This window comes from Eulemur rufifrons, chromosome 17, assembly GCF_041146395.1.
Source record: "Eulemur rufifrons isolate Redbay chromosome 17, OSU_ERuf_1, whole genome shotgun sequence".
In the NCBI taxonomy this organism is placed as follows: Eukaryota; Metazoa; Chordata; class Mammalia; order Primates; family Lemuridae; genus Eulemur; species Eulemur rufifrons.
Genome location: NC_090999.1, coordinates 40506001 through 40519581, shown reverse-complemented (window position 1 = coordinate 40519581; position 13581 = coordinate 40506001). Strand labels below are relative to the sequence as shown.

Below are 13581 nucleotides of genomic sequence, written 5' to 3'. Positions count from 1 at the left end.
CTTATCTGAACTACTCTAATGGCCTCAAACTGATCTCTGCCTTCAGACTGTGCCCTACCAACCAATCTTCCTCACTGGCAACTAAGTGATCTTTCCATTCATATCACTGCCTAGCATAAAATTAAAAAGAATTCATCATCTTTCAATAAAATATTAACAAAAGTAAAACTGTAGTCATTTTTATACAAATAGCACAATTTTCATAATCAAATTTAACTGTGTTAAATCACTTACATCATAAAATAATTTTCTATCAGCAGCAAGTCGTTTAGATGCCAGTGTCTTGGTAACATGATAGAAGGTAAGTAATGCTCTGTGCTGTCGAAGATCATCCTGGACTTTAACAGACTCTATAAGAGTGGGAATCAGTTCGGGCCACTGTCTGGGACAATCCAATCTAGCAACTTTTGCGATCAGCACTGCAATTTGAGTTGCAATCTAGAAAGAAAAAATTATCAGAAATAAACATATGAAATCAAGTCAATGGATAAGGAATGCATTCATAGTTAAAAACTACCTGTGGGGTTTTTGTTTTTTTTTTTTTTTTTGAGACAAAGTATAGCTCTGCTGCCTGGGCTAGAGTGCGGTGGCGTCAGCCTAGCTTACAGCAACCTCAAACTGCTGGGCTCAAGCAATCCTCCTCACTCAGCCTCCCAAGTAGCTGGGACTACAGGCATGCACCACCATGCCCGGCTAATATTTTTCTATATATTTTTAGTTGTCCAGCTGATTTCTTTCTATTTTTAGTAGAGACAGGGTCTCACTCTTGCTCAGAGATGGTCTCGAACTTCTGAGCTCAAACGATCTGCCCACCTTGGCCTCCTAGGGTGCTAGGATTACAGGCGTGAGCCACTGCACCTGGCCTATGTGGTTAATTATTCATTTAACAAAAATAATTAAAATTTCACCAAATGACTACTTAAGACAGTGTTTCTCAAAGTGTGGTTCATGGACCCCTGGGAGGCCTAGAACCCTTCTGGGGGTCTATGAGGTCCTCCCTTTCCCAATTACATGTCAGTTTGAAGCTAAGTTTTCTTCATCTAAATTCTACCAAAACAGTATATCACAACAGAGTAAACAAGCAAATATGAAAATCTAGATGTCTTCTTTTAAATAGCCACATGCTGAAGAGATGCAAAAATGCAAAACAATGCCATCCTTCTCCCTAATTTATTGCTCATTTCTTAAAAAACTATTTATGTTAACAAGTATGGTTTTATTATTTTTTAAATAACTAATATTTTTTAATTTCTAAAACAGTAAATACCAACAGATACAACCCTTTGAAGTCTTTAATTTTAGCAGTATAAGGAAGTCCTGCGACCACTAAGTTTAAGAACTACTGACTGAAGAGTAGAAACAAACATCAAATATTAGGTATTTAAATAATGACATTTCTATAGATCAGTGTTTCCCAAATGTTAGTTGCCATAACAGCTAGACAGTGGTTTACTTCTCAATCACCCAAACCCTTCCCAACCACTTTCTGCCCCAATGAAAATAATTCCCTTCTTCTCCATTACCCTCATCTCCTCTGTCTAGGAAATGCAAAGCAGACAAATGAGATCATTTAAACAGGTCAAGATGAAACTGCATCAGAAGTACTGCCAAATACCGTATACTTTAATATGTGAGTTAAAAGAATCAAGTATAACAAATTACTTTGGAAAAACTTAAGAATGCTTGTACCCATAAACAAAACTTACTTTATTCTGAGAAGAAAAACTTCGCTATGAGAAAAAATAAAACTGTATAATCTACTACACATCTGCCACAGAGTGGTGAGAATACTGAAAATGTGATGGATGTAGGAAATAGATAAAAACCTAAAGCCATCCTGTGGTCTTTTTTAAAAAGTGGCAGGGAAGATAATCCAAATCATCAAAACTAATCCCTATGCAGTAAGACTATAAAGATAGCCATGTATCATTTAACAACAGAGATAATGTTCTGAAAAATGTGTCATTAGGCAATTCCATCATTGTGTGAACATCGTAGAGTAACTATATGTGCTATACTTTTATATGACTGGCAGCACAGTAGGCTTGTTTACACTAGCATCACCACAAACTATAGAGTAATGTGTTGCACAACTTTAGGACAGCTTCGATGTCACTAGGCAATAGGAATTTTTCAGTTCCGTTATAATCCTATGGGACCACCATAGTACATGTAGTCCATTGTTGACCAAAATGTCATTAGGTGGCACATAAGGTTTGCTTTCAATACTGGCTCAAAAACTGAAAAACTGAGAAGTATACGAGTATACCTTAAAACAACCTCTGAGTTTTCAATAATAGCCAAATCTAGGCAAAATTCTTAACAGCTACAACTGTATCTTGAAATTTAAAAACCAACAAAGATGTGTATACAAACACCACAAATAAAAACAGTGTAGTAAGTAAGATTTTATTTTTAGTGCCAGAAACAAAATTAGTTTGGAAAAGAAGCAAAAATTAAGAGAAGAGGAAGAATAAAGAGTAATTATCATTCATTTTCTCACTAACCTGGTTTATTGGTTCATTGAAGTTGGTGATGAGCCCTGCCCGCAAAGTAGTTTTCTCCTCCTCTGAGAGGGCACTGTAAAAAGATATGTTTACTACACAAAATAATGCCACCTAATAATAAACGCAGGTAAACACTACTACGAATTTTAACAATGAAAAAGCTTTTTAAACATGTGTCCTGATTGGTTTTGGTAAACAAACAGCATTTTTCCGTTATTTGAATAATGGCACATTGATTAAGTCAAAGCATACAATTCCTTTACAACTGAATAAATAGGAACAACAGGAAATAAGACAAATCCAGAGTAATTAATATGATATTTGATGTTCACTTTTATTGATGTAAAAATAGTTTCCTACAAGAACATTTAATGCCTGGCTAAAAGAAAAATCTATATAAGTAAGTACTGTTCTTCCACTGGCTTTTTTCATAAAATTTGAGTGAGGTTTATAGGAAAAAAAGATTTAGAATCAGAGACTATTTGGGATGGAAGACTTATTAGAAATCCACTAGTTCAAAACCTTCCATTTTACCTCTCTGGAAAGAATAAACACAATATTAATAATGTTGAATGCATATGAAAAAGAAAACTAGAAAGCTAAAGGACAGAGGGAAGTATATTCACTGTATAAGACCTTATACATGCTGAGTTCTGAAGTGTATGAATTTATTGTTTACTTTTTAATTAAATTTTAAAGCCTCATTTTAAGGTTTTCCATTCTGGTTATCATGGAATAGCTGGTTTGAGACAAATCATCCCAACAAGATCAGCTATAAAAGTTGTATTCAATTTTTAAAAAACAAAAAAAAAGTTGAAGGCATCTGTTGCAAACTGAATCGTGTCCCCACAAAATGAAATGCTTAAATCCTAAACCCAAGTATCTGTGAATGTGATGTTATTTGGAAATAGAATCTTGGCAGATGTAATCAAGTTAAGATGAGGTCATACTGAATTCCACTGAGCCCTAATCCAATGACTAATGTCCTTATAAGAAGAGGAAAATCTGGACACAGAGGAGACTCAGGAAAGACAGTCATGTGACAATGAAGGCAGAGATTAGAGTGATGCAACTACAAACGAAGAAACACCAAGGATTGCCAGCCACCACCAGAAGTTAGGGAGACATGGAAGAATTCTTTCCTAGAATCTTCAGAGGGTGCCCAACCTTGCCAACACCTTGATTTTGAACTTGTCTCCTGAGTTGCAAGAGCATAAATTTCTGTTGTAATCTTAAGCCACCAAGTTGTGGCGATTTGTTACAGCAGCCCCAGGAAACTAATACAGGACCTAAAAACAATCCAGGCAGCCAGGACTTGAAGGATCTAGGTCTCAGAGAAGGGAATAAACTGTGATGAACCATTAAATAGTACTTTTCCCCTTTAGGCATGTATCCACAAGAAATTAAGCTGAAAGCAGCAGCTAGGAAACTAAAGAGCTAAGGAGAGATTTCAGCAGGTCTTACAGTGCAGAAGAGACAATAATTAAAGTTCACAGCCCACCAAAGCAGTGTGGTAAACAACCAAGACTTGCACTTGAAACCTCAGGGAGGCTGAAACCTGCAATTAACAGTAAACGAGAAAGAGATCACCCTCAACTGTACCAAGGTTGAAGTCATACTCCATTTGCTTGCTCAAAGAAAATTAAATTCTCTCTGAAGAAAGATAACAGAATTCAAATCCCCTCCAATTTTAACTACATGATGTTCGGCATTCAATCAAAATTTACTAAGCATACCAACACATAGGAAAAAATGACTGAAACCAAAACACAAAAACAGGAGTACAGACATTGTAGTTACCAAAATCACACTTAAAATAATTATAAATATATTCAAGAAAATAAGGTGAAGAATTTCACCAGATAACTGGAATCTATTTTTTTTTAAATATCAAAGGGAAATCCCAGAGCTGATTTAAAAAAAAGTGAAATAAAGGTAACAAACTGGAAGACAGGTCAGTGGAAAATATCCAGATTAAAGTATAATGACAAAAAAAGCATTTCTGCTTCTGAGAGGGTTCACTGACAGCAGATGAGCCCTTAAAAAAATAATAACAGCAGTTCTTCAGGCAGAAGACAAACAGACCCAGATGGAAGCAAAGCACGGCAACAGTGAAAGAAATGAAGAACACTAGAAAGGTAAATTTAAACGAATACTGTTGACAAGACAATATAAAATAACATTTTGTAGGATTTAAAATATATGCAGAATTAAAGTATACAACAACAACATCATTAAAAACAGGAATGTCTACATAAAGTATTATTACAAGGTTCTTGCATTATTTAGAAAAAGTAAAGTACTAATATAAGGATAGTCTCAAAGGATGCATGTTATAACATGTAGGAAAACCACTTGAGCAATAAACATGTACTAAACAAGCTTTTAGGGGGAAAAACTGAGGAATAAAAAATTTGTTTTCCCTCCTTATCTGTAACTTTGCTTTCTGTGGGTCAGACGAGGTCCAAAGATAGTAAATGGAAAACTTCAGAAATATACACTGCTAAGTTTTAAACTGCACATCATTTTGCGTAGCATGATGAAATCTCCCACCATCCTACTCTGTCCAGCCTGGGACGTGAACTACCTGCCCCTTTGTCCAGCATATCCATGTAAAATATGCTACTTGCCCATTAGTCATTTAGTAGCTGTCTTGTTATCAGATCGAAGGGTTCAGTTCTACCCCCAGTTTCAGGCATCCACTGGCAGTCTTAGAACCTATTATCCCCAGAGAAGAGGGAACTACTATAAGCCAAAGTTAGACAAGAAAAAAAAAAAAAAGGAACAAAGATCACAGACAAATAGAAAACAATGTGTGGGTGGTAGATTTAACCTCAACTATATTATTGATTACATTAAATGTAAATGGATGTAATGCTAAAATTAAAAGACGCTTATATCGGATAAAAAACAAAATCCAACTATTTGCTGTTTATGATAAACACATTTTAAATAGAACAACACACATCACTGAAACAAAAAAGCAGGAAAAGATATACCATGCAAATACTAATCATAAGAAGGCTGATGTGGCTCTATTAATAACAGACAAACTAGACTTTAAGCTAAAACATATTACTAGAGATAAAGAGAAACATTTCATAATTATGATAAGGTCGATTAAACAGGAATAAAAACCCCGAGTTTATATAGAGCCTTAATATAGAAAGACCAAAATCAGAAGAAAAAGAAAAAGTAGGCAAGTTCATAATCATATTTAGAGATTAACACACTTCTCTCAATAACTGATGGAAAAAGCACAAAATCAAGAAGGACACATAAGATTTGAATAGCACAATTAACAAATTTGACCTAATTGACATAGAAAACACTATAATCCACAACAGCAAAACACATTTTCTTCTCAAGTGCATATAAAAGATTCACCAAGACTTTATGTTGGATCATAAAGGAAGATAGCATATTTCAAAGAATGAAATCAGTAATAAAAAAGTAACTAAAAAGCCCCATATTTGGAAATTAGGTAATATACTTCTAATTAACCTATAGTTCCAAAAAGAAATCACACAGGAAATTTTAAAATATTTTTAACTGAATGATAATGAAAATACTACATATTAAGACTTGTGAAACTAAAGTCACTATTACAAGAAAAGCCTTAATGCTTTAAATGCATATATAAGAAGAAAAACTGAAAATTCTCTAGGTGTCCATCTCAAGAATCTAGAAAAATAACAGCAAATTAAATCCAAAAAATTAATATAAAGTACATCAAGCCTTATAAGGAAAAATAACTAGCATAAGGATAGACAAATAGGCCAATAGGACAAAACTGAGAATCCAAACCAGACTGAAACATATAAAGTGCCTGTATAACAAGGGTACCATTGTAATGCAATGGGAAAAGAATATATGTTGCTGCCTCTGCTTCATATATGCACCTTCCACAAAAATAAATTCCAGATGGATATACCCCTAAATGAGAAAAGTAAAACAAAGCTTCTAGTAGAAAACAGAATATTTTTGTGACCCTGGGCTGAGCAAAAATTTCACAACTAGGTCCCAAAAGAACTAATCATAAAAGAAAGGTAGTTAAACTTCATTAAAATTAAGAACTGTTAATAAAAAGACACAATTATAGAAGTGAAAGCCAAGTTACGAAGTTGGAGAAGATATTTTCAATATGTATATTCGACAAAGGACTCATATCCAAAATATATATAAAGTCCCAAAAATCGATCAATAAGATAACCCAAATTATTTTAATGTGCAAATGGCAGGCCCTTCACAGAAGAGCATACCCAAATGACCAATAAGAATATAAAAGGTACTCACTGTTCATTAGGAAAATGCAAACTAAAATTACCAAGCCCACCCGAATGACTAGAATGAAAGATCAGACCAACTATTGAGAATGTGGAGCAAATGCCAACACTCACATGTTGATGGGAGCACAAATCAGTATAAACAGTCTGAAAAACTAGTTGATAGTTATCTACTAAAGCCGAACATACATGTGAATATAAATGGCAATAAAATGCACTTACGTGCAAATAGCTTCTGGAGTGCCAACAGTGTTCTACCTAGTTGCAAGTGGCAGTTACACAGGTGTGTTCATATTATAAACTTTCAAACCACACCCTTCATATGTGTACTTTTTAAGTATGTTATATATCATACTTCAATGAAAGTTCACAAAAACCTTAACAGTGACTTACTCAAATGAGAAAACAAGATTAAGATAAACATTTAGGAGTCAAGCCCAATACAGGCCTTTGTCTTCCCATGAGAAATGATCTCTTTAACCCTTTTATAAACAAGCCGTACTTTCCAGCTTTAATAACTCCCTTCTATCATCAAATCCCTGACATAATGTTTTTCTCCTGTAATGTTTTGCTTCAAGCTTTAAATTCAAGTTTCCTTTTATGCCAAGTTCACCAATTTCCATGGTTTTCATAATTCTAATTAAAAGTATATAACATAATGACTAGATATGAAAATAGAGAGATAGAAACCACGCAAAAAATATACAGATGCTCCTTACAATGGGGTTATATCCCAATAAATCCATTGGAAATCGAAAATATTGTTAAGTTAAAAATGCGTTTAATATACCTAACATATCAAACATCATAGCTTAGCTAAGCCTACCTTAAACATGCCCAGAACCCTTACATTAGCTTACAGCTGGGCAACCTCATCTAACACAAAGCCTATTTTATAATAAAGTGATAAATATCTCAAGTACTTTATTAAGTACTGTACTGAAAGTGAAATACAGAATGGCTGTATGGGTACTCAAAGTACAGTTGCTACTGAATTCATATGCTTTCACAACCATAGTAAAGTTAAAAAATTATTAAATCAAACCATCGTAAATTGGGTACCATCTGTATACACATTAAAAAAATAAGCCATTAACCTGGAGAAAAGTCATGTGTTCATTAATTTTCCAATAATAGTTAACTTTCCAACTTTAATTTTATGCACGTCATCAATAGATGAATTAAGACTATATCCCAAGCAGGAATTTAATAGTATCTAATTATATAGGACCCAGGTAAACTGCATTGTGTATAGTAACGATATATAAGTTTAAGTTAGTTAACTCTCATTCTGTGAAAATAATGGTAAGAGTAGGAACTATATAAGATTAAACTTAGATAAGAACATAACAAATAGATTTTTTTAAGTGTTTCAAATTTAAATATAAATTCAGTTACTGGCCAGGCCTGGAAGCCCATGCCTATAATCCTGACACTTAGGGAGGATGAGCAAAGAAGACTGCTTGAGACTAGCAATCCAAAACCAGCCTGGGCAACATAGCAAGACCCCATCTCCACAAAATATTAAAAAATAAGTCGACGTGGTAGTGTGAACCTATAGTCTCAGCTACTCAGGAGGCTGAAGCAGAAGGATAGCTTGAGCCCAGGCGTTCGATGTTGCAGTGAGCTATGATCACACCACTGCACTCCAACCAGGGTGACAGAATGAGACCCTGTCTCAAAAAACATGAAAAAAAAGTTCAATTACTAATCTGACATTCTCACTCCCTTTTCTAAGTACATTCACCTCCTTCCTAGCTTTTATCTCAAATATGTACTAAAAGAAACAGCTTGGGACTTAACTACCTAATGCTGTATGATTTCTCCCTAACTTTTTAAACTTAAGCTAAATTCCAGCTTTTAATTCTTTATGTAAAAGTACAAGCTAAAATATTCAATCATAATTTACTCTCCATTCAAAACGGTCATTTATATATATTTTTTATATAATCATTAAAACAAAATGAATTTTAGGAGACATGTAAAATTTAATGGAATAGAACAGTAGAAATGTTTGTACTGCTGGGTCATTTCCTATAATCAATAATGTACAATTTTTCATCATAAACTACTTCATTTCTCCCAAAATCACAAATTAATCCTTAACAAAAAGATGAGATGGGTTTGCTTTAAACCATAGTATCCTAAGTGCAGCATAAAAATATTCTACTTGCTTCCAATATTATTCAAAGACATGTTTTATACACACCTTGAAGGACTTAGGTTTTAGAAAGGGTTTATGAATGAGAATTTACAGAGCTATAGTGCCATCTACTGGAGAACAAAGATCACATTACTTCTTCAGCAAAGTTCACTACTTATATTTCTATCAAACAAATGCCAGGGTCATGTCTACACTGTCTTTCAATCAAATATATAACATGTAATTAACTATTAAGAGAAATCTGCTAACTTACCCACCGGCATGGCAGTTACAATGGAATATAAAGAGATTACAAACGTATATATACTACCCCATTCCCAACTCAGGCAAGAATGCTGAAGACTCAGGAATTAACATCCAGTTGGTTCAGAAATGACCAGGGATTTCCTTCTCAGTGGCTTTTTTCTAAATCCTAACCTAACCTTATACTTTCTTTTCTTGGGACAAGGTCTCGCTCTGTTGCCCAAGCTGGTCTTGAACTCCTGAACTAAAGCAATCCTTCTGCCTCAGCCTCTAGAGGAGGTGGGACAACTGCCACCAAACCTGACTTATACTTCTTTTAAGGGGAGGGAAAAAAAGGGTTTTTTCCAACATGATTCACTCAGCATCATCCTCAAAAACAGAAGGCCAACATGACACAAACACAGAGAAAAAAATCCATGAAGAAAAACAATAATATAGCTGTTGATCTGTAATTAACTATGTAGAATACTTGTGTTTTTCAGTAGTGAACACACTTTTTTAATATTTTTTTCTTTTAAATATCAAACACTTCATGAATTCCCATGTTATCCTCTATAGGGACCATGCTAATCTTCTCTGTATTGTTCTAATTTTAGTATATGTGCTGCAAAAGTAAGTACTAACGCATTCTTTTACATAAATAGGTACATTCTTAAACTTTCCTGAATTCAGAAAGAAATACACTGGAGGGGAGGATGTTAGGGGAGCAATGGAACTTACTGAGGTGCTACACGTCTCCAATAGCGATCAATTCCATTTTTAAAATACAGCACAGCAAGCCACCTTACATTTATATCCAGTGTATGGTTTGTGAAAATATTCTGTAAATAAAAAACACAGTATTAGAATGAACATGTAATTAGTGAAAAAATGATTAATATACCCACAACGAAGTATGGATAGATCATTCAATTAAATGTTTAAATTTTATCACTACAATATCATATTGATATTTTCTAAATATATACAGTTCTGCAATTCATGTAAGAATTCATAGCATGTTAATTTTTTATGCTGAGTAATGAATATGTGGAAATTCAATATACTATTCTGCTCTTAGGTATGTTTGAAAATTTTTCTAGTAAAAAAGTAAATCCGGAAATAAGCAAACCTAATTATATTTAAAATGAATACAATAACCCCACACACATCCAATAAAAATAAATAACTTCTAAATTAAAAAAGAAAAAGTAGACCCACTACAGTACATCAAAGAGTTCTAAGGAGACAAAGCCCCTGGGTTGTTAATACATGCTATGAAATAAACAACCTATTTCATAGCAACACAATTATGCTTACAAGTAAGTTTGACAGCAGAACATTTTTAAGTGATATAAACCAGATGCGATGTGAATAATTTCATCTCAAAATTAACCACTGCTCAAAAAATGTATTCACTGTGTTAATCCAAATAATAATAATAACCCACACAAGCCCTCACTTTGCACAGTAGTAAGAGACCATAAAAATAACTGTGCAAGCTAAATCATGCAACAGGATCTTAATAATCAAGGGGAAAATTACAATTGTTCCGTGACCTTTAAAAATTTCAGTCAGAACATTACAAAGACCTTACTACCAGCAATTCTAAATAAATGTACAGGTAAATAAAAGGAATAGTAAAACTAATATTTAACTGTAATTTAAAACATTACAATAATAAGTTTTCTACAAAGAAATATAAAATACTTTAATTCTTATCTAGAATAGTTGGTGATAAGAAAAATGTAGGAATGAATGTGTTACGTACTCACTAAACAATGAATGCAATTACACTATACCTCAGACCAAAATCAACTCAAATCCCCAGAGAAGACCTCTTCTATACACAACCTTGTGTGGGAAAATCCCAAAGCCAAAAATAATGATGTGGAAGTATGTTCTTTGCTACAGGAAAATATATGTTAAACATTTTAGAAAATCATGTGCACATACCAAAAAAAAAAAAATTATAAAGATAGGTGTATAACTTTCATTTATTCCTTAAGACCCCTGACAACTAAGTCAGAGTCCCTCTTTTGGGTCTCCATTATAAAAGAAAGAATGTAGTTTTCTTTCACCACATTCATCACACTTGACTTTGACACATTACATGTCTACCTTCAGCACTAGACAGAGTCTTGTCTCATGCCTGGACTCTAATCTAGCATAGCGCCTGGCACAGCAGAAAACTTCATACTTATCTATTAAGCAAATGAGTGAATGAATGGAATTAATGTGGGAATATTGTGGAAGTTGGTAGGTCTCATTCAGTCCGTCTCAGGCATCCTTGGGGAACCAAGAAAAGTCAAGTTGCAGATGTCAATCCAAGTAGAAATATATTAAAGTACTTTGAATAACAGGACTGGAACATAAGTCCAAGATCAGGTATACAAATTTGGCAGACTAGAACGGATAGCTCGGCTAAATGAATTAAATGTGCCAAGACGGTGAGTAGAAGGAAACATGAAGACTTGACTTAAATACAACAGCTTTTAAATCTGGTGGTTTTTAAGGTCCAGCAGTAACTAAAGTAAGAAATTCTAAAAGTTTTATATTTTGGCCTGAAAAAAGCAGAAGGCTAATTACAGAGCATATTCACTTAAATAAGCATACAGGGAGTAAAGACAGAAACTTTCTGAAGATTTATACTTTGCTCAAAATTTACAAACATGATGCTGGGATTATATTAAAAAGCAAGATATTTTTATTATCTTAAAATCAATCTCTTTTTTTACCTTTTTGTTACTGAGTCGAATAGCCAATTTTCATGTTATATTCAGAATAACAAGTATGACTCTAAACACTTAATTTCCCTTACAGGCATGACCAATATCTTCTTAAATTTAACAAAAAACTCAAACTTTTTAGCCAAGAAGTTAAAATATATATGTTAAGTTGTTATCATTTATTCTATTTAATAAGATATGGTAAACAATATTGCTTCAAATTTATTACCCAGTCACAAATATTGGGTCAATTTCTGAGCGAATCAATAGCCTCACTGCTCTGACCAGAAACTAAAAGTTCTCAGTTTCTCAGAGGAAAAGAATAGGGAAGGCTCTCAACACAAAAAGACTTCTTTCATTCTGGCATTGAGAAATAATTAGCAATTTTTATTAATTAGCCACAAACTGTAAGCTCCAAGGAAGATTTGGTTAAAGCACATATTATTAATTAAATCATCATACTGTTTCCCAGAACACCCAGGAAAAGATCAGATATGTTGGCCAGGCGTGGGGGCTCAAGCCTGTAATCCTAGCACTCTGGGAGGCTGAGGCAGGAGGACGCTTGAGGTCAGGAGCTTGAGAACAGCCTGAGCAAGAGCAAGACCCTGTCTCTCCTAAAAATAAAAAACTTAGCCGGGGCATTGTGGTTCGGGAGCTGAGGCAGGAGGATCACTTGAGCCCAGGAGGTTGAGGTTGCAGTGACCTATGATGATGCCACTGCCCTCTATTCCTCAGTCTATTCCACTGACTGAGTGAGATTCTGTCTCAAAACAAAAAAAAAAAAAAAAAAAAAAAGAACAAAAGAACAATGCTTTAAAATGAAATACATTGAGCACAGCATTCCTGAATCTGATGCTGCAGTACAGATACCTGAACAACTATGGCAACATCATTAATTACAGTAGGGATGAAGACAAAAAATGAAGGTGTACTACCTATAGTCATGATGTCAGCATTAAGACGCTAAAACTGAAAAACAGTACAGTGTTGTCTTCTAATGAGGTACTACAAATATTCTGCTTGATTATTCATATATTTATCAATAAATATTTCTTAAAGACCCTCAATAAGCCACATATTAAGTTAATAAAATATTGGCAGTGGCAACATCAGCCAAACATATGGATCAGTTTCCTTAAAGAAATCCCCAATAAAACTAGGTTTTTAGAATAATTAAAAGAGTGGTGTCTCATCTTATCAAAAATAAAAATAAATTACTTTATAACAACTTACCAACAACACTGAATAGAAACCAGGCTGGGTCTCCCACTGTTTCAACTGCTCCTCTGCTGGTTTTAACACAGTAGTATCCTGACTGGTGGCCTGTGTTAAGACCTGAAGAACAACAGTGCTGGCACTATTGAGATCCATGGAAACCTGGCAGTGATAAATTCACATACTTAAATGTACATTATAAGTAATAAAAAATTAACAGTAACATAAATTTATGTTCTGAAGTACTCCTATACTTCATTCACTCACTCCTTCATGTTTCCACTTGATTTCTACCTTTTCTATGTACCATCCATACTCTTAAAACTTCCATAGTTCAAATTACTTTTGCTTAAATCAATTTATTTCTAAAGGAAACTGTCTTTTCTTGTTCCATAAATAGAAGTTAATAGTAAATGGAGAGGTAGGGGCTGGGACACATACACAAAACCCAAAGTTTC

General features: G+C 33.9%; 1 protein-coding gene and 1 non-coding gene across 3 annotated transcripts in view; both read right to left on the bottom strand.

Annotated features, from left to right (window-relative positions):
• The window catches only part of IPO11 (importin 11), a 172434-nt gene that overhangs the window by 136651 nt on the left and 22202 nt on the right, over positions 1-13581 (bottom strand). For both annotated transcript variants that reach the window (XM_069492182.1, XM_069492183.1), the window contains 4 exons: positions 13142-13285; positions 9921-10021; positions 2508-2580; positions 235-438 (listed from right to left, as the gene is read on the bottom strand). In XM_069492182.1, the coding sequence (XP_069348283.1) occupies positions 235-438; positions 2508-2580; positions 9921-10021; positions 13142-13279 (516 nt within the window). In that variant the 5' untranslated portion in view covers positions 13280-13285. The remainder of the gene's footprint in view (positions 1-234; positions 439-2507; positions 2581-9920; positions 10022-13141; positions 13286-13581) is intronic.
• LOC138398494 (U6 spliceosomal RNA) lies at positions 9715-9820 on the bottom strand. The gene has a single exon (XR_011235984.1). It is a non-coding gene; the product is annotated as a U6 spliceosomal RNA (small nuclear RNA).